At 38.2% G+C, this 27,601-nt stretch overlaps 1 protein-coding gene across 35 annotated transcripts in view; it reads left to right on the top strand.

Annotated features, from left to right (window-relative positions):
• UGGT1 (UDP-glucose glycoprotein glucosyltransferase 1) overlaps nt 1-27,601 on the top strand; it is a 118,322-nt gene that overhangs the window by 54,491 nt on the left and 36,230 nt on the right. For 23 of the 35 annotated variants that reach the window (XM_035304103.3, XM_017973346.5, XM_035304107.3 and 20 more), the window contains 10 exons: nt 281-412; nt 5,336-5,500; nt 12,173-12,293; nt 14,838-14,936; nt 15,717-15,740; nt 16,602-16,696; nt 18,533-18,739; nt 19,491-19,622; nt 20,251-20,381; nt 23,948-24,043. In XM_035304103.3, coding sequence (XP_035159994.1) covers nt 281-412; nt 5,336-5,500; nt 12,173-12,293; nt 14,838-14,936; nt 15,717-15,740; nt 16,602-16,696; nt 18,533-18,739; nt 19,491-19,622; nt 20,251-20,381; nt 23,948-24,043 — 1,202 coding nt within the window. The remainder of the gene's footprint in view (nt 1-280; nt 413-5,335; nt 5,501-12,172; nt 12,294-14,837; nt 14,937-15,716; nt 15,741-16,601; nt 16,697-18,532; nt 18,740-19,490; nt 19,623-20,250; nt 20,382-23,947; nt 24,044-27,601) is intronic. The other 12 variants (XM_078326987.1, XM_078326989.1, XM_078326997.1 and 9 more) reach the window with 1 other exon arrangement.

Genomic DNA, 27,601 nt, shown 5'->3' with positions numbered 1-27,601 from the left:
CCCAGGGAGACGGAGGTTGCAGTGAGCTGAAATATCGCCACTACACTTCCAGCCTACGCAACAGAATGAGACTATCTCAAAAAACAAATATATTTTTTAAAATTTTCAACCTAAGGAGTTATCTTAATAAGGTATATGGAAAAGGAAGAATTGCTAACATGTCCCAATTGGCCTTTTAAGGAAAAAAATCATATTTTCCTCTCTATTCAAAAAAATGTGGAATGAACATTTAAATTTGAACTTAAAAGTGTAGTTAACCAACTGTTTTGTCTTTCTTCAGATCTATAACAAGGTGAGGACTGGAGAAAAAGTGAAAGTTGAACATGTGGTCAGTGTCCTAGAGAAGAAATACCCATATGTAGAAGTGAATAGCATTTTGGGGATTGATTCCGCTTATGATCAGAATCGGAAGGTAAAGAATTTCTTTGTGTCTGTCATTTGATTGATACACTATACTGTCCTTAACCCCCTGCTTGGGGCTTTTGCTAGTAATAGTGATGGTGGTTAAAGTGTTTCAGTACTTAGCATTTAAAAGTTTAGAAACCAGATCACTTTTCAGTGTTTGAGAAAGTTTTTACTTCAGTCTTGTGAAGATGTCACTGATTTTTAACTTGCTTAATAACTATTAAATTGAAAAACAATTTTTTTTTTCAGAATGCAATGGTAGTACTTCCATGGAGTTTGCTCTGGATGACATCTACTGGATGTATAGAGCCAGGATATGATGTACAATTAAATATATATCATACTGGCTTTATTTAGTTATTTAAGCTAAGGGTGGAAATATATTATGAAATGTAACAAACAGAATGGCAAAGTATTGTAGTAATAAGGATTTAATAAAGTTTAACATCTTTTTACTTAAAGATAATTTTCTTTTGAGACATTAAACACAGTAAAGGGTCTTAACCTATTGCAAGTACAAATTGTTGAAAATCTGTATTAAAGGAATTAATATATATTTCTGAAACATTTTGATTTTAAACATTAAAAAAATATTTATCTACCAGTGTTTCAATGTTTTTTCTCCTTTTTCAAGGGAGGAATTTTTTTCCCCCAAATGAAAGACAAAGCCTTTCATTCCTGTTTGGAGATTTGAGCTATCATCCCTTTATAAATCATATTCTGCGTGAATTGTTTATGAGTCCTGTTTCATCTGATACAGAATCCTTGTAGATTTTTCTTTTTTTTCTTTTTTTTTATGGCTGACTAGAACCTTGTAGATTTTTCTAATCTCCCTCCCAGGTCTTTTGTAGTTGTCTGACAGACAGCATTTGGTTTTAGCTTCTTATCTTTGTGAGTTTTCTAGTCTTTCAGTTTGTTTTAGTGAAAGAGTAACCTTCTTTTTGTACTCATATTTTATTGATTTATATACTATTAAATTATTTCACTGACAGGAATAGTTGGTTTGGGAACAGACAGCCTGATCCTTGGCAAGAAGATAGCTCAACTGGGAGGAGCAGAAGGATGTGGGCATCCTATTCCCTGAATTTAAAATGCTGCCTTTTATTTATTAAGAGGTGTTTTAGTGTGGTTTGTATTTAATACCAAAGAAAGAAAATTGAACACCTCTCACATTTTATAGATGATCTTTAAGGTCAGATGCTTTTAAAGGTCAGTGTGACAAAAATAGTAGCAAGTTAAACTTTAGAGTTACTAAGTTAGACTAGTTCATACTTTAGGATTGGCTTCAAACAACTATTCAAAAACACGTAAAACTGAATATACTGTGTATGTGTGCTTGGTAATGGTACTTTTGCCACCTCATTAGAAGGCTTTAAGTAGAGAGATAAAAGTTTAAAAATTATGTGTGATCATAAGGCTTAGATAATTAAAAATAAAATCACAGATCAAAAAAAAAAAAAGACACATAAATTCTAGGCCTGGTGTGGCTAACTCCTGTAATTCCATCACTTTGGGAGGCTGAGACAGGAGGATTGCCTGTGGTCAGGAGTTTGAGACCAGTGTGGCCAATGTGGCGAAACCCCAGCTCTACTAAAAAATAAAAAATAAATAAAAATAAAAAAGCATGTGGGCATTCTAGAGAGTTTCTCGCTAGTGTAAATATTCAGCATACTTTAATAGCTGGTATTTGTTAATGAGATAAATTAGTTAATTGAGATTGGTTGAGAAATCTGCTACTGTAAGTCGATTCAGGTTTTATAGGGACTAAAAATCATTTTTAGCAAGATTAAAACACAAGAATTTAACAACTAGAGAAATTTCTGAATTACTTTAGAATAAGTAATAAAGCTTTAGTTTTAAAACACAGTAGTATTGTGTAACTGCGCCAGTCGTAATACTAGAAAGTTGAACAAGATGTGGTATGAACTTGGGCAGTTCACACAGCCCCATTGGAGGAGACAGCAGATGAGAGCACTACGGTTTTGGCAGTGGTGAGGTTCTGAGTATTTTCACACTGTACATGGAGGCTCAGTGCTGGGATGGGCAGCTTTGCTACTTTGGGACAAGGTGATTGTGGAAGGCTTCCTAGATACAGTGACAGCTGCCTACTCTGAATTCAAGTTCGAAGAGGGACACGTTTATTATATGTGTAAGCTGATGTTGAGTACAAGATGGATTAAAATACTAGCTCTGTGCCAGCTCTTTTAGAAAGGTAAAATCATACCAGGAGCTAGAACGTCTTTGAGCATCCCAGTCTGCCTCTCTTCTTTCTCTTTTCTGTTTTTTTGATTTTGCGTGTTAGTATTATATCTGCTCATTTTAAGGTATAGCTAGTCAAGCTTGGAATTGAAGCTGGGAATGAGATCTACTCAGTGTAGCCTGAGAATGGTTACCATTATTTTATTGCAGCCTTCTGTCCAGTCATTTATCTTTTCTGGATTTTTAAATAAAATAATATTGCTATGGGTACCTAGTAACTGTTTTTCCTCCCAGATAGACACAAACAACAAGAATAGCACTCTTTAGAAAAAGAATAAGTGAAATAAAAGAAAAAGAAGGCCGCTTTGAGAATATGAAAGTTTTGAGGGACTTTGTGGAATTTTTTTATATTTCATATTTGGAAAATGTTTAAGCCTCATTTACTCTTATCCTGTTGAAGAAAAAGTACCAGTAGCTTTTTATTGTGGATGATTATTATATTAAAAGTATTTACTTAAAAAATATTGAATAGAGTAGACAAACGGGGGAAAGGGATATTTTTATACCTTTACATGTGTTAGAATTTTGATTGTGCTGAAAAATTGAATGAGGGTATTACACACTATCCTCCTTAGTTTCCTAGACTCAGCCATCTGTACTTATTAGAGGCTCTTCTATATACAAGCAGGTCATATTATTTATATTTCATCCATTTAATTGTCTAGCTATTGAAATAGACATACTCTCAAGGCAGGAATGTTGAGAGTATCCCAGAAGTCCTAACAATCTAATGACTAATGAGATTTTTTTTTTTTAAACTACAGGAGCTTTACCCCTATACAAAAAGCCCAATGGAATGGATTCTTTTGAAATGGTTAATTTTAGGAAAAATGACTGCTTTTAATAAATGTCATTGCACTTGTAAATCTGTTCCTTTGTTACAGTGAAGCTATGAGATCTATGCCTGAAAGAAATAATTATTTTAAAAAGTAGGCAATGCAATTAAAGTAGAACTTTTAAACTATTGAGAATATAGTCTGATAGGTATATATTTATATCTTTCAAAGCCAGTAAGATAATGACATTAGGAAAAATTCTAACTTACACATGCAAGCATTTTACCTTTAGCATATTATCTTTGAGTCTTTACTAATCTCAGTTATTTGTGAGTAGCTCAGTATAAGACTACCAGAAATTAATGTTTGTTAATTATTTATTATTATTTAACATTTTTAGTTAGCTATTGCTAGAAAATTTGTCCATATGAATTTTCGGTTTGGCTGTTTGATAATTGTGCTGCGTTCTGTGATTTGGTCTTGTAAACTATGAGTGGTGAAAAGGAAGATACATAGTGAAAACACCTTCCTGTCTTAACTTTCACTCAGTTACTGTTTGCAGTGAAAACCGATGTTATTTATCGTATTGTCATTTGGATTTATAATGTAAGTTTTCTGGTCTTGTTTTAATTGGTTGAAGGGGGTGATTTTCAAAACTAAAATTAGATTAAAATTGAGTTTAAATGGACATCTATGTAATAGTTGAGATTTCAAAGAACAGAATGAACATGGTAAGAGTTTTAAGAGTGTATGTTTAGAACATTTAGACTATGATGTATAGAAATGGCTGAAACCAACCAAATTTGGCTGTGCCATGTTTTAATCCGTCAGTGAAGTCTGTTACTCTGCTAGTCTGATTAGAAAGTAAGCAGTTTGTTACCTGTGACTCGATTTAGGTACCTAATGGAAGTACTTTTCTACTGGTGCTGTCTAAAATGGTTAGAAATCATTAAACTCTGCTACTTTCAGAAAATGACAATTACAAGATGTGTAATAGATATTTGTAAAGTTGCCCACTTTATGTCTTGGGTAGTAATACAATTTTTACTCAGAAAAATTAGTCTGAGGGAAGATTGCCTGTGTCAGGAAGAATGTCCATCTCAGATACATTTGCCTTTTGTTGCTTCAGTATTTTCCGGCCGATGAATCTCTTTTGTCACGGAGAACGGAAAAAATTGGGTGTATTATGTCTTAGAGCAATTTTTGAGCACCCCCTACAAACCTTGTTTTGTTTTCTGCAGGTGCAATTTCGTTGTTAGTGGTATGGACCCTAATTTAGAATTGAGTGTAAATATTTACCTCAGGCTTTTTGCACAGAGCACTTAAAACGTATGGTAGTCAAAACCTGTGCACCCCAGTGTGGTAGCCTGTGGGCACATGTATAATTTTAAATGAAATTAATTAAAACTAAAGATTTAGTTACTTGGTCATAGCTGGCAGGTTTCAGGTGCTCAATAGTTACATGTGGTTAGTTGCCCCTGCATTGGGCAGCACAGATAGAGTATTTTCCTCATTGCAGAAAGTTCCATTGTATAGTTGTAAAGCTGACTGTAGTATATAGTTCAGTTTTGATGCCCTGTGCTACACACACACCCTCATACACACCCACACCCTCATACACACCCACACACCCACTTCATAATTTGCAAGCTTTTGTGGTTTTATAAAAACTCGAACTCAGTAACTCAGTCTCAGATTGACATAGTAGGATATTAACTGTGATGTCATTTTTCATTTTTTAAAAAAGAAATCTCTTGAGTTATTTTTTCTTTACCATATTTCTATTGATTTTTGTTTTGTTGTTAGAACAGGCATTTAAGAAAAATATGCTTTGTTCCATTTGTCTTACAAATGGCAAAAATATGCTGTTGTTTTTGTGGATTCTTTTGTTTCAGGAAGCAAGAGGCTACTATGAGCAGACTGGAGTTGGCCCCCTGCCTGTAGTGCTGTTCAATGGAATGCCCTTTGAAAAGGAACAGCTAGACCCTGATGAGTTAGAAACCATCACAATGCATAAAATCCTGGAGACCACCACCTTCTTCCAAAGAGCAGTGTACTTGGTGAGTCACACTTCAAGGCTGATTTTGAGAGAACAGTTGGAGGCTGGGCGAAATGGCTCATTTCCTAGCATTTTGGGAGGCCAAGGTGGGCAGATCACTAGGTCAGGAGTTTGAGACCAGCCTGACCAACATGGTGAAACCCCGCCTCTACTAAAAATACAAAAATTAGCTGGACATGGTGGCATGTGCCTGTAATTCCAGCTACTCAGGAGGCTGAAGGAAGAGAATCTCTTGAACCTAGGAGGCAAAGGTTGCAGTGAGCCGAGATCGCACAACTGCACTCCAGCCTGGGTGACAGAGTGAGACTCCGTCTCACTAAATAAATAAATGAATAAGTTGGCTTACATTTTTTGTTGCCTCTGTAATAGGCAGTAAAATTCTTAGCATCACTCTTTGGGAAGCTGAGGCTAGAGGATGGTTTGAGGGTAAGAAGTCCGAGACCAAACTGGGCAATATGGCAAGACCTCTGTTCAAAAAAATAAATAAATAAATTAGCCAGGCTTTGTGGTGCGCGCCTGTAGTCTTAGCTACTCAGGAAACTGAGATGGGAAGATTGCTTGAGCCCAGGAGTTCAAGGTAGCAGTGAGCTGCGATTGCCTCACTATATTCCATCCTGGGTGATAGAGTGAGATGCTGTCCTGTTAAAAAAAAAAAATGAAAAGCTATTTTCTGTGTGTCACTAGTAATTGGTTTGTGAACTCTTGGCAAGTCCTGCTATGATGAAAATATTCATAAATCTATATACAGTAATTGAAATAACTAGTATTACTGATTTCAGGATTAAATGTTTATTTTAAAAATTGCAAGCAGTTCTAAGAACGATTTGTTCTATTTGTAGGGAATTTTGATTTTGGAGAGAGACAATTTTATTTTTCATTTATATGTAAATATTTATATATAGTTGTTGAGATGTAATTCACACAGCATAAAACTCCTAGGCTTAAAGTAGTTTTTACTCTCTACATATAGTTATGTAACTACCACCTCTAATTTCAGAACATTATCTTCACCCCCAAAAGAAACCCCATAACCAGTAACAATTACTCCTCTCCATTTTGCCCATTTTGTCCTACTCCTCTGCCCCCCAGCCACTGGCAAACACAAACCTACTTTCTGCTTAATGGATTTGCTTGTTCTGGACATTTTATACAGATTGAATTTGCAAAGATCAGGATGTTATTGGACAGATAGCTTGTTGCTGAGAACCCCAACCCTCTAATCATGTGGTTGGTCTTTCTAGTGTTAGTAGCCTCCAACTTGAGTCATCTCATTAGCACAAACTCTTGGGGCTCGCTGTGCATCACCTCATAGTAGAAACCATCATGTGTGATCTAAGGGGCTTACCATGAATGACAAGGACACTCCTATCACTGGATTTAGAGTTTACATCCCAAGAACTAGGACCAGCCAAATTATTTACTACATACTGTCCTTTTCTCTTCCCTCCTCTCCTTCTGGAAATATGCGTATGTTGGTACTGTCTCATGTCCCACAGGTTTCATTCTTTATATTCCTCAGACTAGTTAATCTCAGTTTATCTATCTTCAAATTCACGTACTCTTTTCTTTTGTCGTTGAGCTCCTCTAGAGAATGCTTCATTTCAGTTTTTATAAATCCAGATTTCTGTTTGTTCTTTTTGATGATTTTCTTTGGTTTATTGATATTATTTGGTGAGATATCGGTCTTAAACTTTACTTTGGTAGACATCGTTTCTTTTAGTTCCTGAATATATTTGCAGTCATTTATTTAAATTCTTTGTCTAATTAAGTCCAATGTTTAGGCTTAAATAGAATATGAATATAATATAAGAATATATATTACACATTTTATTTAGTAGTTAGAATAGTTTGTCTTGGCCCTTTCTCTTCCTGAGTGTACACTGTACTCTTTTCTTTCTGCATGTCTTTTTTTTTTTTTTTTGGATACAGGGTCTCACTGTGTCACTCCGGTTGGAGCACAGTGACATGATCTTAGCTCACTGTGGCCTCCAACTCCTGGACTTAAATGATCTTTACACCTCAGCCTTCCAATTAGCTGGGACTATAGGTGCATGCCACCATATGTGGCTAATTTTTGTATCTTTTTTGTGGAGACAAGATCTTTCTGTGTTGCCCAGGCAGGTCTCAGGTCTTGAACTCCTGGGCACAAGCAATCTTTCTGCTTTGGCCTCCCACAGTGCTGGGATTACAGGCATGAGCCACCATTTCTGCATATTTAATAATTTTGTTTTTTATAACTAGAAATTTGAAATAATATAATGTGATACTTCTTCACTGTACCAGGATTTGTTTTTTTAATTGTTGTAACTATTATTTAGTGACTTTTCTGAACCAATTCTTTCTTTTCTTTCCTTTTTTTTGAGACAGAGTTTCGCTCTGTCACCTAGGCTGAAGTGCAGTGGTGCAATCTTGGCTCACTACAACCTCCATCTCCCAGGTTCAAGTTATTCTTGTGCCTCAGCCTCCTGAGTAGCTGGGATTACAGGAGCACGCCACCATGCCCACCTAATTTTTGTATTTTTAGTAGAGACAAGGTTTCACCACATTGGCCAGGCTCTAATTTCAGAACATTGGTCTTGAACTCCTGGCCTCAAGTGATGCACTTGCCTCAGCCTCCCAAAATGCCGTGATTACAGGTGTGAGTCACCACACCTGGCCCTGAACCAATTCTTTCACATCTGTATTCTTTTTCATGTGTGGCTTCTCAAGTTTCAGCTGTTTAACTGGTCAGCTGATCAGTGAACAGAGATTTTCTTCGATGCATCGATTCAAAAAGTTGCCCAGTTTTTCTTAAGGGTCTCTGTGTTGTATTGGGGCACACTTTCCACACTCAACCAGACAATTGATAACTCTGCCTTAGTCTTCCATTTTTGCTTGCACAGAGCCCCAAGGTTAGAGGCAAGGGTTTAAGGCCTTCTAAGATTTTCCCTGGGCATTCACATACCCCTGGGCATGATGCTTATGGTCTTTCAAATTCCAAGAAACTTGTCAGAGCTTTTCAAAGCCCCATATGGACACCCCCATTCCCCAGCCTTTTCTTTGTTTTTTGACCAGCTTCACGTTTGCTATCTGCCCCTCAGGTGTTAAACAATTGCCTAATTGTTTTTGACAAATACCACCAGGGAAAAAGCTGTTGGCACTGAGTGAGATCTGGTTCAGCCCAAATAAAGAGAACCCCTGAGAATCCTCTAGTGTCCTAGTTGTTTCATTTTGGGGCCCTTGATTTTTTAAGGCTTTGCGCAACTGGGGAGATATAAATAGTAATGTGGCAAATTAATTGCCTCAAAGATCACTTTTCTTACCATAATTTCTTTTGAGACAGGGTCTCTGTCACCCAGGCTGGAGTGCGGGGAATGCGATCATAGCTCACTGCAGCCGTGAACTTCTGGGCTCAAGTGATCCTCCTGCCTCAGCCTCCCAAGGAGCTGTGACCATAGGTGTGTGCTACCACACGCAGCTAATTATTGTTTGTTTTGGAGAGATGGGGTTTTGCCAGATTGCTCAGGCTGTTCTCCCAACACCTGGCCTCAAGCAGTTTGTCCACCTTGGCCTCCCAAAGTTCTGGAATTATAGGCATGAGCCACCATGCATGGCTAGTATTCCATTTAAAAAATCATTAGCTGGGTGTGGTGCATGCCTGTAATCTGAGCTACTCAGGAGGCTGAGGCAGGAGAATCACTTGAACCTGGGAGGTGGAGGTTGCAGTGAGCCATGCCATTGCACTCCAGCCTGGGACAAGAGTGAAACTCCGACTCATAAATAAATAAATAAATAAATAAATATTTACTTCATTTCCTAGTGTTGGACATTACTTCTACATTTTCACTAGTTGCAAACAGTGCTACCGTGAATATTCTAATATGTGTGTATCTTTGTACATTGTCTTGAAAAACACCAAGTATTAGAAAATTTGAACTAAATACACTAAAAAAAGTTGGATTATCAGCCAGTTGTGGTGACTCATGCCCGTAATACAGCACTTTGTGAGCCTGATGCTAGAGGATTACTTGAGGCCAGGAGATTGAGACCAGCCTGGCTAACATAACAAGGCCCCATCTCTACAAAATTAAAAAAAAATTAGCCAGGCATTGTGGCATGTACCTGTAGTCTGAGCTACTTTGGACGGCTAAGGCAGGAGGGTTGCTTGAGGATTGAGGCCATAGTGAGTGATAATCATGCCAATGCACTCTAGCCTGTATGACAGACGATGACCTTGTTCCTTTAAAAAGAATAAAAGATATGCTATGCCGATGGTATGAAATTCAAAATATAGAGATGTAAGTGAAGAGAAACTTTTACCCATACACTCCTGTCCTGTACTACTCATGATTTCTTCCTCAACTACTCTGTGTGTGTGTGTGTGTGCGCGCGTACGTGTGCATGCACATGTGTGTGTATAGAAGAGCTGGTCAGAAGGTATTACATTTAAAATTTTTTATTTTTTTAATTAAAATTTTTTACAAATGTTTATTCTTAAATGTACAGCAGGCTTCAAGACAACACTTCATTCCAGCTATAGGTGGCAAAAGATGTTATGGTAGGGAATACAGATGTTTAAATATGAATGAAATCAAGGGTCACCATCTCCTCAGGCACAAGGCACAACTTGCTTGTTGCCAGATTTTTTTATTTCTTTTTAGATGGAGGCTTGCTTCATCACCCAGGCTAGAGTGCAAGGGTGTGATCTCGGCTTACTGCAACCTCTGCGTTCCAGGTTCAGGCAATTCTTCTGCCTCAGCCTCCTGAGTATTTGGGATTACAGGTGTGTGCCACCATGGGTGGCTAATTTTTGTATTTTTAGTAGAGACAGGGTTTTGACATGTTGGCTAGGCTGCTCTTGAACTCCTGACCTCAGGTGATCCACTAGCCTCCCAAAATGCTGGGATTACAGGCATGAGCCACTGTGCTGGATCCAGATTCCTTAATTTCACCTGTGGCCAGGGGACCCTTCCCCATGGCCTTCAATTTTAATTCCTATTTTTATTTCTTCTTCTGCTCCTCTTTTTGTTTCTGCTTGAAAGCCTTATCTTCATCCATCTCTTTGGCCCGTTTCAGCAGCACCTTCACAGCTGGACATGGCACCTGCTGCGCCTTCCCCAGACCCTGCCAGCTGACATTTAAAATTTTTATAGACTTTGCCAAATTCCCCTCCTTGAACTAGATAGGCTTCTAATTGGATGAGGTAGATTTATAGTATTGACCAAAGTTTTGTACATGGGCCAAGATGTACAGTGAGCCATCTAATACCTTTGTAAGTCTTTTGATTGGTATGGTTTGGTTCATATGCTCGTTATTAAGTAGCTACAAGCAATGTCTAATTGGAATTATTTAGACTTGAATGTGTATATTTGATTCACATCTTTATCTTGAAAATGACTTTAGCAAGGACCTGGTGAGAGAGAGCTCTTGAACCCAGATGTCTGAGACCAGCCTGGGCAACATGGTAAAACTCCATCTCTACAAAAATACAAAAATTAGCTGGGTGTCGTAGCACATGCCTGTAGTCCCAGCTATTTGGGAGGTTGAGGTGGGAGAATCCCTTGAGCCTTGGAGATTGAGACTGCAGTGAGCTATGGATCTCATTATACCCTCCAGCCTGGGTGACAGAGGAAGACCCTGTCTCAGGATAAAAAAGAAAATGCCTTTAAAATATACTTGTGTGTTAAATATTTTAAGTTTGTAAATCTGCACATTTGCATAGTTGTTGACACATGGCTCTGAGGTCACCTTCAAGAAGTATAACTTTTTCTGTAATATGAGCTATGGAAAAGGGAAGAATAAATGACAGATGATTTCTCCTCCTCTCATTGTAATTCTAACTCTGGAGATACAGGGTTACTTGGATGGCTGAGATTGAACAAAGATGGAAGTGGTTTTATTACAAAGCGTATTAACTGCTTGAGAGAAGACCTTTGGTTTTTTCCTTAAGAAAGAAGCTAAGTATGAGTAGTTCTGCAGATGGATTTTTGCTTATGTTAACCCTTAACTAGTTTGTTGAGCTTGTGGGAAAGCACAGTGGTGTGTAGAGAGACCAAATAAACATGGGTTTGCATTTTTTCTCTTTTTTTTTTCCCTTGAGACAGAGTTTCACTCTGTATCTTTGGCTCACTGCAACATCTGCCTCCCACATTCAAGTGATTCTCCTGCATCAGCCTCCAGCTGGGATTACAAGCACCTGCCACCACGCCTGGCTACTTTTGTATTTTTAGTAGAGATACTAAAAATACAGAAATATTTTTAGTATATTTCACCATGTTGGCCAGGCTGGTCTCTAACTCATGACCTCAAGCAATCTGCCTGCCTCAGCCTCCCAAAGTGCTGGGATTATAGGTGTGAGCCACTGCTCCTGGTCTGGATTTGCATTTCATAATCGCTTTGCATTGGCCTTGTGAGTTTGAGTAAGTTATTTAACCTTTCTGTGCCTTAGCTTCCTCATCTTTACAATGAATGTCAACATTTTCCTCACATTGTTGGTAGAGGTAGAGATGCTGTAGGCAATGTGCCCAGGTATGCTTGGCAGTGACAGGGACCAATAGCATGGTAATTTCTGTCTTAACTATTATTAGCACAGAGGAAGCTGTTTATAAAGTTAATAAGTTTTTAGTTCCTAATGAATTATTGTTGCTCAAATTTGCTTTATGCTTCCCTCTCAACTCCTTTTTTTTTCTTGTAGGGTGAACTGCCCCATGATCAAGATGTGGTGGAGTATATCATGAATCAGCCAAATGTTGTTCCACGAATCAATTCTAGGATTTTGACAGCTGAACGAGACTACCTGGATTTGACAGCAAGTAGTAAGGAGCATTTCAGGAACCTTATACTTTTTTTTTGACTTTTATAGATTTTCAGAATTTTTACATTTTTTCAGATTTTAATATTCTGATTATCTTCTGCAGTGTTCAGAAGATAGCCCAAGATTGTGAGAAAATTTTATGTGTAAACACTTTGCACCTTTAGTTCATATTATGACCTTCTAAATTCATGAGTTTCCTCCTAAAGAAGAAAACATCTTCCTGGACAAAACCCTGAAACTTTGAAAAATATTTAGTGCCATTTAAATGTCAACTAAACAGACAATTGATAATGAGAATTGACCTGGATTTTTGGCTTCCCTAGTCATAAAGCAGTTCTCTTTCTTCATCCTCATTCTAGAATCAGCCATAAAGTCCACAGATATCTCACTGAATTTCACTGTAAGAACTTAGGAATGCCTTTAGCAGCTTCACCAAGATACAATGAATATTCCGTAAAACTCAGCCTTTTAAAGTATGCAATTTAATGTTTTTTTTAAATGAGAAAACCACAAAGTTTGTGCAGTCATTACCACGGTCTAATTTTATGTTGTTATCACCCCCCAAAATTCCGTGTACCTATTAGTAGTCACTGTCTGTTCCTCCCTTTCCCCATCCCCTGGCAACAACTAATCTACTTTTCTGTTTCTATGGATTTGCCTATTCTATACATTTAATATAGTTGGAAGCCTTTTGTGCCTGGCTTCTTTAACATGTTAAGGTTTATGCATGTTGTTGATACGTCAGCATTTCATTCCTTTTTATAGTCCACTTTGTGCATAGTCCACATGTATCTGTTCCTCAGTTGGTGGACATTTGGGTGTTTTCCACTGGAATACCTTATAAGAGCCAAAAAATATGTTAAGTCCAGGTGCAATTTGTCCTCTGTGCCTTCCTTGAGACTCTGAAGGCCACTTCAGCAAACACCTGGAAATGAGATGGAACTGTCGTCACTAGCCCATGAAATCTCACTGGGGAAGGAAAGATGTGTGTAATGAAGTTGGAACCAACATTTATTATTATAGTTGAGTATAATGAATGTAGGAATCTATGGTTGTTAATGCACTATCTCTAATCGACTTGAAAGTTTCTTTTAGGTAGAGGAAAAATACACATATATTATACATATATATGTGTATATATATATTTGTGTGTATGTGTGGGTGTGTATAACATACATACATAAGCATACACACTGAGGAAAAGATGTAAGTATAGGCTTATATTTGAGAAAGAAACTACCCAGAAAGTGAGTTTTTTCTTCACAGCTGGGTTTTCCTTTCTTCCCTGAAGTTTCAGTAGAGCAAGGTGAGCGTGTTGTGACTCTTTGTCCTAAGTGTTTGTTGTTTTCATCATTTTTATTTAAACTTGAAAGGTCGTCTCTGGAATACACACGAATAGGAGCATAATAACGGTTCTGTTTTTTAATTTCCTTTTCCATTGAGTGTTGCTGTAATGAGCTATGAAACAATGCTAGACCACAGTGGCAAAGATGCCGGCTGTTGGATGAACCCAGTGCAAACGTCCATTAGGAGGCACTGACATCCTTCTGACCTGGTGGTGATGGCACCATCACCCATGTTTCTTTGGCTTTGGCTGTCCTGGAGCCTTTTTAGTAGGATACTAATTTTTGCTGGTATGGTGTGCTCTCCCTTCCTTCACAAAATGGACCATGTCTGACTTATTTTCTGCTGTTTTCCTGGATCGAATTTTATGGATAGTAGGTGTTCAGTGTGCATTGTCAAGTGATAGCATAGATGAATGAGCGTGTGCACAGATGAATAGATGGGTGGGTAGGCAGGCAAACTGTATATGACAGCGATGAGAAGACTGACATTTGTGTAGGGTGCAATAATGTTTAGGATTGGGGAGACTGTTAGAGACAGAGGGTTTATGTTACTAGGCTGGAGACCATTTTATAGTCTGCAAGAAATTAGTGAGTAGTTTAGAGCAAGAGAATGACTTGATGAAACTGGAGTTCTAGGAATAATCATCTGAGCGGGAAATGAATAATGAGTATTGCCCTTTGACACTAATTGGAGAAGGTACATATCTGAAAAGAGTGACAGTGACCTTTTATTTCTGTTAAGCATTTAAAAAGTGATATTTTGTTAGACCTACAAAATAAACCAGTTTTATTATATGTTTTCTCTTTTACCCCTGCTTCCTCCATAGGAACAGGAAGAGCTTACTCTACTGATTGGACTGGGGAAGGGAGAAATGAGTTAAAGGGATCTCTTTGAGATTATTCTCTAGTTGACAAGTGACAGGAATGGGAATAGGAAAAATTTCTGCCATTAAACTGACACATACTTATATGATAGCTGTATGAGATATGTATGTTTTCATCAACCTTGTATCTTTGATATGTGACTTCAGTAGGGATGGGACCATGTTGTGAACTTGTTCAGTAAACATGGAAGTTAATATACTTTGCTCATGCATTTTTATAAGTCTCATTATTATGATCAAGTCACGTTATCAGTTGAATATTGACATTAGATTTAACTGGAACTTAATATATACCTATTTCATTTTTTCTCCCAGATAACTTCTTTGTGGATGATTATGCTAGATTTACTACATTGGATTCCCAAGGCAAGACTGCTGCTGTAGTCAACAGTATGAACTATCTGACAAAGAAAGGTAATCCATTTGAGGCTTATCTTGCATTCAACATTTTTATAAAAGTATTTGCATATTCATCTTAATGTGCAAATTAGGAGAAAAATTAAGGGAAAGAGACTTCATAATTTTTCTTATTTCTTATATGCTTTGAATTTAGAAAATATTTCAAATTTAATCCTTGTATATTTGTTTAAAATCTACATTTGTTTAAGAATTCAAACATCTTTATAAATTTTGTATTACCTGTTAAGTCAAAAGGAAAATATTTCATAGTTCAAATGGAAAAACATTTATGTTGTAAAAATGGGTTAATGGATTTAAAATGACAGTACAGGGTTAATATTGTTTTGGGTTTTATAAAAGTTGGTTTTAGGAAGCCTTGTATAATCTTTGAAGCTGATTTTATGTAGAAGTATTTATTTAGGCTAAGATTTTATAAAATGATGCACTTTAGTGGTGGACAGATTCTGTGCCCCTCTGATCAGTGCTTCAAAAAAGCGCTGGCTGCCTTTCAAGGCAGCTATTTTTATCCAATTTTTAAATTTCCACTATGGTCTCTCCCTGAGAGACGTTCTGCTTTTCCAGCAGTTTGTAGAATACAGGCAATTACTCCATTTGATTCTTTAAAGAAACTTTCTCTGGGTACTAGGACAGTACCGTGATGCTGATGAGACTAAGCAAGAGAAAGAAGTATAGACCATGTTAGCCATTGTTTAGATTTTTGACTCTTATAGTAGGCATTCATTACAGAAATGATATTTTCTTTTCTTCTACTCTTTTCTCTTTACCTTTGTCCAGGAATGTCCTCCAAGGAAATCTATGGTAACTTAAAACTTTAGAATGTTCTATTTCTTAATTTTCTTTGGTGGTTTCAGCAACCAGTGTAATTTAGAATTTATCAACACTTAATTGTACTGTTTCTGGAATCTGTGAGTAACAGGAGGCTATATCAATGTAGATAATTTTTTTCTTTTGAGACGGAGTCTTGCTCTGTTACCTGGGCTGGAGTACAGTGGCATGATCTCGGCTCACTGCAACCTCTGCCTTCTGGATTCAAGTGATTTGCCTGCCTCAGCCTCCCAAGTAGCTGGGAATACAGGTGCCTGTGACCACACCCAGCTAAATTTTTTGTATTTTTGGTAGGGACAGGGTTTCATTGTGTTGGCCAGACTAGTTTCAAACTCCTGACCTCAAGTGATCCACCCACCTCAGCCTCCCAAAGTGCTAGGATTACAGGCATGAACCACTGCACCCAGCCAATGTAGATAAATTTTGTATAAATATTTCTAAAGAATTTTCAGAAAATTACAAATGAAGATGATTAAAAATGACAGTATGCCCTTCTTCTCCTTGTTCCTGCCAGAAAAAAATCAGTCAAAAAAAATGACAGTATGTTGCCCACATGTTCAAAGGCTATTTTTTACTTTACATGCTGACAGATGCCCAGACCACAGTAGAATTCATTAGTGCATGTTCCTAGTCTGTAACTAAACTCTGTGGAAGATTCCCCTGCTTTCCTTGTAGTAAATTGTACTACCTTTCCTTCTGTCTTTATTAAGTTTGTCATTTTCTTCTTTTTGCATGGTTTTCACAAATTATTTGGTCAATTTCATTTTCAGAATGTTGAAACACAGAATGTGCTTTTCTCTTCCAACTCAATTAGTTGTTTTTGTTTTTCTACAGATGATTCTTTTATTAGGCCAGTAACTTTTTGGATTGTTGGGGATTTTGATAGTCCTTCTGGACGGCAGTTATTGTATGATGCCATCAGGCATCAGGCAAGTATCTATGACTTCATTTTATATTTTTGTTTGTGGCTTTCGTTGTCCTCATGGTCATTGCTGTGCAGCTCAGATTGTTCAGTGGGAGCTGGGAGTCCTGCTTTCTTAATGATTAAGGGAACAGAGCATCGTATCTCTAGAGATCTGCCAGCTCACAAGAAAGGAGATCTAAGACTGCAGTATCCAGGCTTTGTTGAAAGGAATAGATTCTTATAGAGACAAAAATAAATAGTGAGCTCCTCATCATAGACAAGTTTTATCGCATGACTGTTCATGTTCTTGCCACAGAGTTGCTCCAGCGATTGTGCTTTGTAGTATCAGGGAGATGGGGTCCTTCCCACAACAGAGGTCTGGACGTGGGGGCAGTGGCACACAGGAATGCTAGTGTGTGTGTTTACCAGAGGTAGATCCAGATGCGCAGAGAGAAACACACATAGATGCTCTGAAAAGATATGCTGCCATGAATAGTTGAGCTTGAGTAAGTGGCAGTGGCAGGTGGTTGAGAAGCAGGTAATTCTTCTGGAGAGGATCATTGTTAGAGGATAAGATGTCAAAATTGTTTTTCCTGAGCTGTTTCAGTTTGCATCTTCATCCGTATCTCACAGCCCTCCTCATGGTCCCCTTTATACCCCGTACCTGGGAAGGCTTAATGAAATAAGGAAATGTCCAGGTGGTTTCGATTGTACTTATGTGCTGAGTGCCCTTCTGTTGCTTATGTTATTGGTACAAGCCCTTTTTTGGCTTTGTGTGTCCTGGTGTTGTTCAAGGAGTGGACCAAATGCTGTGGTCAATTTGAAGTTAGATCGGGGCAGTTCTAGCTAAGGGTGATAGTTATATGTGAAAGGCACTCTAACACAAATGCATACATCTTCAAGTGGTACTAGGGTAGGAGAATGGGGAGGGAGAGTTGCATTCTTTAATAACTGTTTTAATTGAAGTAAAATGTAGGTTCACAGGAAGTGCTCAAATCAGTGTCACAAAGAGAACACACTCTTGTGACCACCTGTCAGGTTGAAAAATAAAGAATTCTTAAGTTCCTAAAAGCCCTCCCATACTCGTGCCCAGACACTACCCCTCTTCTCTCTTCTCACATTAGATAATAGGTTTGCCTATCTTTTAGTTTATTAAAATGAAATCATATGCAATTTCATTTGTGTTTGGTTTCTTTGCTCAATTTTTTGTGAGATTTATTCATGATGTTACAAGTAGGGGTATATAGTCCTTTTTCATCCTGTAATATTATATCATATGGCTGTACCACAAAGTTTTGTTTGTTTATGCTGTTTGAAGGACAGTTGGGTTTTTAGTTTGGTGCCATTATAAGACTGTTGCTGTGAATATTCTTATATGTCTCTTGGTACACACAAATATAAATTTCTGTTGCTTATGTTATCGGTACAAGCCATTTTTTGGCTTTGTGTGTCCTGGGTATACACACTTGGATTCTTGTCTTTTCACCCAGGGAGAGACTGACTTGTATTCGGAATGTGGAAAGGCCATGGGTTTGAGCAGAGCACTGAAAAATGGTTAGAACTTAAGGAGGTAAAGATGTAATGTAGTTGAGGTTGGTATGCCAGTGTGAGGCATACCACATTTTATATTCTTCAAACACACAGGGGTAGTAAGAAATGAAATTGGAAAGGTGGGCTGGAGGCCACACATGTAAGGTTTTGAATGCTTGATGATGGCATTTTAATTTTATGCAGAGGAGAACTACTTGAGACTTTTAAGAGAGATCCTATTTGCTACTTATTAAACATGACTGATGTTAATGCTGCTTTTTAAGTTCAAAAATACCTACCATATGACTCTCATTTCCCATTTTGTGAACAGAAATCCAGTAACAATGTTAGAATAAGCATGATAAATAATCCTGCCAAAGAGATAAGCTATGAGAACACTCAGATTTCCAGAGCAATCTGGGCAGCTCTCCAAACTCAGACCTCCAACGCTGCTAAGAACTTCATCACCAAAATGGCCAAGGAGGGGGCTGCAGAGGCCCTGGCTGCAGGAGCTGACATTGCGGAGTTCTCTGTTGGGGTAAGGCTCTGAGCCTCTCATGAGGCAGCATTCTCTCTGCAGAAGCTCACTCCCTGTGACTTACATGTCCGGATCATGATCATGATTTGTCATTTTAGTCCTGAGTCTCAGGGAAATTTTTTTAATTTGGAAGAGTCTTTCCAAGAAATAATTCTGTCACATTCCCTTTGTTTTAACCTTCCCTAGCTTTCTTGTGGTGTATCATTTGAGTTTTGTGTTAAGTATGGGGCCATTTTGTTATATACAGTTTTTAAAAGAGACAATATGACTTATTTATAGAGCAAAAAAAATGGAGATTTGAGCCACTTATGGGTTCAAGGCTTATAGGTTCTTGATGTGTTTCCAGAGTAAGCCTGTGTTTGTTCATTTGTATTATCTGTTACTTATTTTTTTGACACAGTTTTGTAGTTTTTAAATTTTTTACAGAATGTTGAGTATACATTATTTGAAACTCCAGTTAGGAAAAGAAGCTGTCACTGGAAATTAAAAAGATTTTAAAATGCAGAATAAAGGAATGAAGAATAGTCTGCTAGCCAAACAAATCACAGGAAAAGATAAGGAAATAGCAGTTACTTTAAGTAGTAGGGAGATGGTGGGGAGACTGAAGAATTGACACAGGTTAATGTTAATTATGAAAATTAGTTATTTCTTTCCAGGAAAAGAGAATTTTATGTTTTATTCACTGTGTTTTTTTGTTTATATGGTTTGCTTAATAATGACTATTTTTCCTTAATAATGATTACTTTCCTAGGGAATGGATTTCAGTCTTTTTAAAGAGGTCTTTGAGTCTTCCAAAATGGATTTCATTTTGTCTCATGCCATGTACTGCAGGGATGTTCTGAAGCTGAAGAAGGGACAGAGGGCAGTGATCAGCAATGGAAGGGTGAGGATTTGTCAAGCTTGACTTCACATTAGCTCTGTGAACAGTCTTTGCAGAATTCTTCTCTGAAGCTAGTAAACTCTTCAAACAGAGCCACTCTTTTTTCAAAGGTGATTGGGGTTTATGAAGTGCCAGTGATGTTTCTGCCTCCTATTTCCAAGGGGCTGTGCTTTTTGACATAGGCAAATATCCCTGAGTGGAACCTTCCTGCTGTCGATTTGTGTCCTGCCATTGTGTGAGGCAGTGAGAGATAGTGGTGGCTCTCAGACAGTAAATCAGTATGGCCTTTGACACATTAAGTGGCCTTTGTTGTTTTTATTCGGGGAGAATTAATGAAAACTACATTGCAATTTTATTTTACTTTGGAGTTCGCTTACTGTAAAATACTGTGATGTACACAGGTTTACACTGTGTCCTTGAGGAATCGATAAGTAAACATGTAGCTATAAATATTTATTTTGGGCTTCACTTTGTATTGTTTCACTGATTTTATCTAGACATGTACCTGCCTCAGCTTTTTTAAGGTGACCTGGTGTATGAGATAGCCTGAGGACGCCAGAGGGTTTCTTACCAGCTTGCTGAGTGCAGGCAGCCTTCCAGCTCTGAGCGCCTGCTTTTCTCTCCTTCACAGATCATTGGGCCACTGAAGGATAGTGAGCTCTTTAATCAAGACGATTTCCACCTCCTCGAAAATATCATCTTAAAAACGTCAGGACAGAAAATAAAATCTCACATTCAACAGCTTCGGGTAGAAGAAGATGTGTAAGTTTTGCCATAGGAGGAATTACAGGGGTTATGTAATTTCTTCATTGGTCAGTTAGGATTGTATATTGTTATTGTCACTCACTACATATCCCATGGTGTTTTATTTCCAGTTTTCAAATCTAATAATACTCTTCAATTCAAATGTATGCTTCTATTGAAACAAGAGAATTTATTTTGTAGTCTACTCTGTAAAGAACTGAATTAGTTCTGTTTTTATTTTTATAACTTTTGGTTGTGAAAAATTTCAAATATGTGCAGAAGTAAAGAGGCTAGTTTATTTATTACCTGGAATACTTATGTAAAGTGATACTTTCCCTCATTACCTATTTGATTCCCTTCAGTTTTATTTTGTTCAGGAAAAGAAAGGCAGTTTAAATCTTTCTTTTATTTACCAGTAAGACTACTGAGTTGTTTCCCTTGTGTCTTCAAAGGTGATGATGATTTGGTTGTTTTATTTTTTTTATTTTAAGTATTTCAGTGTTATTATAAGCTGATGTATTTTCGTCTTGTTATTTCTCTTAATGGAAGAAAATAAATTGTTTGGATGGAACCTGTAGTACATGTTATATATACCTAGTCTCTGCATTAAATATCAGATGACTGTGTAGTTGGAGGATATATTTCTTTCTTTTTTTTTTTTTTGAGGCGGAGTTTCACTGTTGTTACCCAGACTGGAGTGCAATGGCACAATCTTGGCTCACCGAAACCTCCGCCTTCTGGGTTCAAGCAATTTTCCTGCCTCAGCCTCCCGAGTAGCTGGGACTACAGGCGCACGCCACCATGCCCAGCTAATTTTTGTATCTTTAGTAGAGACGGGGGTTTCACCTTGTTGACCAGGATGGTCTCGATCTCTTGACCTCGTGATCCACCTGCCTCGGCCTCCCAAAGTTCTGGGATTATAGACGTGAGCCACCGCACCCGGCTGGAGGATATATTTCTATATATAATTTTTTGAGGAAATGCAATACCTTTTCCCACAGTGGTTGTACCATTTTACGTTCCCATTGACAATGCCCAAAGATTTCAGTTTCTCCACATCCTCACAACATTTGTAATTTTCTGGATTTTTGTTTATTTGGTTTTTATAATAGCCATCCTCATGGGTATGAAGTGCTATCTCTTTGTGGTTTGATTTGCATTTTCCTAATGATTGGTAATGTTGAGCATCATGTCATGTGCAGATTGGCTACATATGTATCTCTGGGAAAATGTCTATTTAAGTCCTTTGGGCTCCCCCGACCCAAGACGGAGTCTCGCTCTGTCATCCAGGCTGGAGTGCAGTGGCGCCATGTTGGCTTACTGTAACCTCCACCTCCTGGGTTCAAGTGATTTTCCTGCCTCAGCCTCCTGAGTAGCTAGGATTACAGCCATGCACTACCATGCCCAGCCAATTTTTTTTTTGTATTTTTAGTAGTGATGGTGTTTCACCATGTTGCCAGGCTGGTCTCGAACTCCTCACTTTGTGATCTGCCTGCCTCAGCTTCCCAAAGGGCTGAGATTCCAGGTGTGAGCCACCATGCCCGTCTCCTTTGCTCATTTTTAACTGGGTTGTTTTTATTGTTGTAGAGATGTGGCAGTTCTTTATACATTCTGGATATTACTTTCTTACCAGATACATGATTTGCAAACATTTTCTCCCATTCTGTGGAGATGTGTTCTTTGATGCATAGTTGGAGGATATAAAATTTAAAAGTTCTTCTGGGGAGGTTGCAGTGAGCCAAGATTGCACCACTGTGCTCCAGCCTGGGTGACAGAGTGAGACTCCATCTCATAAAAAGGAACAAAATAAATATATATATATAAAAGTTCTGCTGGGTTTTTTTCTTACATCATTATGCTGCAGAGTTAAAGGGCATGTTTTAGAGAAATGTTGACTTGGAAAGTTGTTAAAGTCAACTGTTGCCATGTCTGGTATGATATGGGAAGAAATCTTTTCTCATTTTGGTCAATACTGGGTCAAATAAGGAGCGTCCCTCTTAACTCAGTGGCTCCTGAGTGATGCCCTTTGTCCTGGCCTATGAAACTCTTCCATGATATGGGCCAGGAGGTACTCATGACTCGAAGCAGCCATGCCACAGGCATACGTTGCCCCACCTTGGAGTGGTCCCCTTCCCTGTGACAGCCACAGCTATCATTCATGACCCAACCTGCATTCCAAGGCTGTCCTGAAGCTTGGCTCCGGATGCTTTGATCATGGTACTCCATCAGCCTTCAGGGAGTTTCTTGTTGGCCTTCTCACCCCAGTCCATATAACCAAGCGCCCTTGATATGTTTTGTGACCATATTGACACATCCGGAAGAGAATGGCCTATATTATAGATATTTGGCATTTATATTGAGAAGTTGAACCAAAATAGTTAATTTGATATATTTGCTGCATTCAAAGAAAATATATAGGCTTAATTATCGTTCAGATACATTCACAAATACTCTTTTTAAATTCTTACTCAGGATTTAGTCTTTGGTTCAGCAAATTGGAGCTTTTTTTTTTCAGGTTTAGTTCAAGATCTTTTTCTGTTAGAAATCAATTTTAGAAGAGGCAGGGGCAATAAAATTCTTTTTAAAGTTGTTTACTGCAGTGTTAATTATAATAGTGAAATTAGAAACAACATAGATGTTCAGTAGTCGATTGGTTTGATATTTAGATTATTTTGTGTCCATAAATACAATATTTATGCAGTCATAAAAAAACATTGAAATAGGCTAGGCACAGTGGCTTATGCCTGTTATCCCAGCACTTTGGGAGTTAGATTGCTTGAGCCCATGAGTTCAAGACCAGCCTGGGAAACATGGCAAAACCCTGTCTGTACTAAAAATACAAAAAATTAGCTGGGCCTGGTGTTACACACCTGTAGTCCCAGCGACTTGGGAGGCTGAGGTAGGGGAATCAGCTGAGCGTGGAAGGTCAAGGATGCTGAGATCAAGCCACTGCACTACAGCCTGGACAACTGGAGTGAGACCCTGTCTAAAACAAACAAGCAAAAATATTGAAATACTGCTGTATTTATTAACCAAAGGATTTTTATGATATATTTTTAAGTAAAAATGCAGGCTGTCAGTGTAATCCCACTTTTGGTTATAGATATTTAAAAATACAGAATTATGAGCCAAAATATCAGAGCTTATTTCTTGATGATGTAATGTGTAATTTCAGTTTTTGTCTTCATATTTATTTTTCAGTATGTTTTTCCAGTCAATTATTACTCTAATAGTCATAAAAAGTAGTAATTATTTTAAAAAATATTTTAAAAGGACAAGAGAGAATATACACAATACAGCCTGTAATAGATAGGCGAGGGCCTCAGCTAGGTGCATTGCAGAGTTGTGCAGTTTTACAAGAGTCATGCAGAACGGGTGCTGTTTCCATTTCACATGTGGGAAAATGAGCAGCTTCTTCAAGGTTATAACAATAATCAATCTTTCTCATGCCTGTTAATACAAACTTTAGACCTTGTTCAAACCGTCTTGTTAGCATTCAGTATTTGGGCTGATGGTATGTTTGGCAATAATTGGAAAACTTTCTGTTAAAAAGATGCTAAGATTTCTCTAACCCATTCTTTCAGGGCAAGTGACTTGGTAATGAAGGTGGATGCTCTCCTGTCAGCACAACCAAAAGGAGATGCAAGAATCGAGTACCAGTTTTTTGAAGACAGACACAGGTATAGAAATAATGTTGAATTTGTGCATGTTCTTGAATATTAAACTCTTAAGTTTGACTTTACCTCAGCTCCTTCATTTTACCGTAGAAGATTTATACGTAACTTCTTATAGGAATCGAACATTTGTTTGGTATGTAGTTTTCACATATATATTTGTATTCATATATAAAATTCATAATCAAATCTCAGTTGCTGACTGAGATTTATTTCTAAATTAATCTGAAATAACTGTGAGTGCACCCTTGTAGTAGAAAACAGACTGCATTTAATTAAACAGAGCAGTTGTACTTAAATTCAAGAATGAACAAGGACAGGTCATTGTAATCCCAGCACTTTGGGAGGACAACATGGGAGGATTGCTTGAATCCAGGAGCTCGAGACCAACAAACAAAGTGAGACCCTGTCCCTACAAAAAAATTTTCAAACAGGCCGGGTGCGGTGGCTCATGCCTGTACTCCCAGCACTTTGGGAGGCCAAGGCGGGTGGATCGCAAGGTCAGGAGTTCAAGACCAGCCTGGCCAAGATGTTGAAACCCCATCTCTACTAAAAATACAAAAATTAGCTGGGCGTGGTGAAACGTGCCTGTAATCCCAGCTACTCAGAAAGCTGAGGCAGGAGAATTGCTTGAACCTGGGAGGCGGAGGTTGCAGTGAGCTGAGATGGCGCCACTGCACTCCAGCCTGGGTGACAGAGGGACTCTGTCTCAAAAAAAAAAAAGTTTAATTAAAAAAATTTAAATTAAAAATTTCAAACATTAACTGGGTGTGTTGGCATGTGCATGTTGTCCCAGCTACTCTGGAGGTAGAGGCTATAATGAGCCATGATCGCATCACTGCACTTCCAGCCTGGGCAACACAATAAGACCCTGTTTCACAAAAAAATAAACAAATTGGCTGGGCGTGGTGGCTCACGCCTGTAATCTCAGCACTTCTGGAGGCTGAGGCGGGCAGATCACCTGAGGTCAGTAGTTTAAGACCAACTTGACCAACATGGTGAAACCCCATCTTGCGCAAAAATACAAAACTTAGCCAGGCGTGGTGGCAGCTGCCTGTAATCCCAGCTACTCAGGAGACTGAGACAGGAGAATTGCTTGAACCTGGGAGGTGGAGGTTGCAGTGAGCAGAGATTGTGCTATTGTACTCTAGCCTAGGAGACAGAGCAAGACTGTCTCAAAAAATAATAAATAAATAAACAGATTATTAAAGTACTTGTCTCATTTATCTTTTATTGAAAACTTTTTTTTTTTTTAAAGACAGGGTTTCACTCTGTCACTTGGGCTAGAGTGCATTTGTGTGATTTCAGCCCACTGTCTCCGCCGCTTCCTTGGTTCAAGTGATCTTCCTACCTCAGCCTCCTGTGTAGAAGGGACCACAGGCGCTTACCACCATGCCTGGCTGATTTTTGTATTTTTTGTAGATATGGGGTCTCACTATGTTGCCCAGGTGAGTTTCAAACTCCTGAGCCCAAGTGATTCACCTGCCGTAGCCTTCCAGGGTGCTGGGATTATAGGTATGAGCCATGGTGCTTGGCCAAAAACTTTGGTTTTAAGTAAGTTTAGCATAATGGGGGAGTTTGCCTTCTTGTTCTTCACTTTTTTGTTTTCAAAACTTTATAACCTAGAAATAGCTGAAAGACTAATATAGTGAGCACCCGAATATCCTTCACTTAGATTCGCCAGTTGTTGGTATGTCACATTTGCTTTATATTTGTCATCTGCATGTGTGCATGTTGTGTGTGTGTGTGTCTATGTAGTACTTTACAATAACTAGTTGAGTAGTTTATGTTCGTATATACACAATCATATTTTTTCCTGTACCATTTGGAAATACTTTGCAGACATCCTGACATAATGTGTCTGACATTTTCAGCGTGTGTCTCCTGAGCGCTAGGACTTCTTTGCAGTACTGTTAGCTGACCTCAGAAATGTAACCTTGATACAGTAATATTAAAACACAATTCCTATTCACATGTCTCTAGTATCTTCTTAATGACTTTTTACAACCGTTTTTTGTATTTGTTTTGGTCCAGATTACATATTACAGAGTTGTGTCTCTTTGGTTTCTTTTCATCTGGAAGAGTTGTCTGCCATTTTTTTTTTTGTCTAGTCTTTTGTCTTTTATGATGACATTTTTTAAGAGTCCAGGCCAGTTGTGTTATGGAATGTCTCATGGTCTGAGTTGCTTCTTCTTGATTAGATTTGATTGTTTCTGGGAGAGAGCGCTGTACAGTAATATATACAGCCTTTGCCTTATGTGGCAAGTATACACACACACACACACACACACACACACACACACACTGATTGTGCCTCAGAATCCCTGTGGAGGCTTTAAATATAGATGCCTGTGTCCTAGTCCTCTGTGATTCTGATCTGATTAGTCTGGCATGGATTGGACTTTGGTTTAGTGGGCCTGTTTTTTCTTATGACCAATCTTTATGGGGATCAGGTTTTCATGATCAGATTGATTGATGATTGTAGTGTAGGTCCTCTCTGTTAGCACTGGCTGTGTTTCCTAATTTTTTATGTCAGCAGTTTGTGAAGATCCTTGTGGCTCCTGCATAATCCTTGTTGAATTTGGCCTTTGGCACCCAGAGTGCACCCATTTTCTCAACACTTTGTGAACTTTAAGGAAGTAACTCATTATCTAGTCACTAGCAGGAGGAAACCTTTCCTCATCAACCTGCCATCTTGTTTGCCCTTCTTGGCCAAGGTAGGGAGTCCTAAGCAAATACCTCTCTTCCCTTTTTAGAAGTCTTTTTTTCCATGGGTCTCCATGTTTTGTGTAATTAAAATACCTTAATTGTGAATTCTATTATGAGACAAATTATAATTATTAGAGAAATTTCTCTTACTGAAGTTGTGTCAGTTAAATGAGTATTTGTTATATTTAAATCAGAAGTTTCTCATTTATGCTAGAAATAGAAAGGTCTGAACCATCTGTTATATGTACTCTTGCCCTCAAAGTGTGGTCCGTGGACCAGCAGCAAGACATTGCCTCGGAGCTTGTTGGAAATGCAGGCTTTGGACACACAACAGTCCTGAGGAATGAGCATCTGCATTTTAACAAGTTGCTCCCAGGGGAGTCCCATGTGTGTTAAGCATAGTATTCTTTGACATTTACTCTATGCACCCTATGCAAATGTGTATAATCTCCAAATCTTGTTCCTGTCTCTGTCACTTTTTAGTTTTATTTTGGTCTTTTCTCTGATCAATGTAGTGAATATATTTAAACATCATGTTTTTAGCTCATGTTGTTCCCATTTCCACACAAATACTCCTCTTTCCTTGTTTTTTTTCTAGTCCCTTTTTCTTTTTTCTAGAGATGTGGGGTGAGTAAAGGACCTCACAGCGTCAGTTCTGGGTGTGCCTGTTACATCACCTAGAACACGGCTGGCTCAGAACGTGAACATGTCGTGTGAAACTCTATGCCAAACCTGATGTGAGCAGGCATGATCAGATATTACACTCTTGTGTAGAGTCCTGTTTGAAATGTTCTCTCTGGTTCCCTTGGGAGCATTTGTAGAATGCTATTTTCTAATGAGCTTTTTCTTATAGAA

This window comes from Callithrix jacchus, chromosome 6 (genome assembly GCF_049354715.1).
Source record: "Callithrix jacchus isolate 240 chromosome 6, calJac240_pri, whole genome shotgun sequence".
Lineage (NCBI taxonomy): Eukaryota > Metazoa > Chordata > Mammalia > Primates > Cebidae > Callithrix > Callithrix jacchus.
The sequence above is the reverse complement of the archived record's forward strand: the minus strand, read 5'-3'. Positions and strand labels throughout refer to the sequence as shown.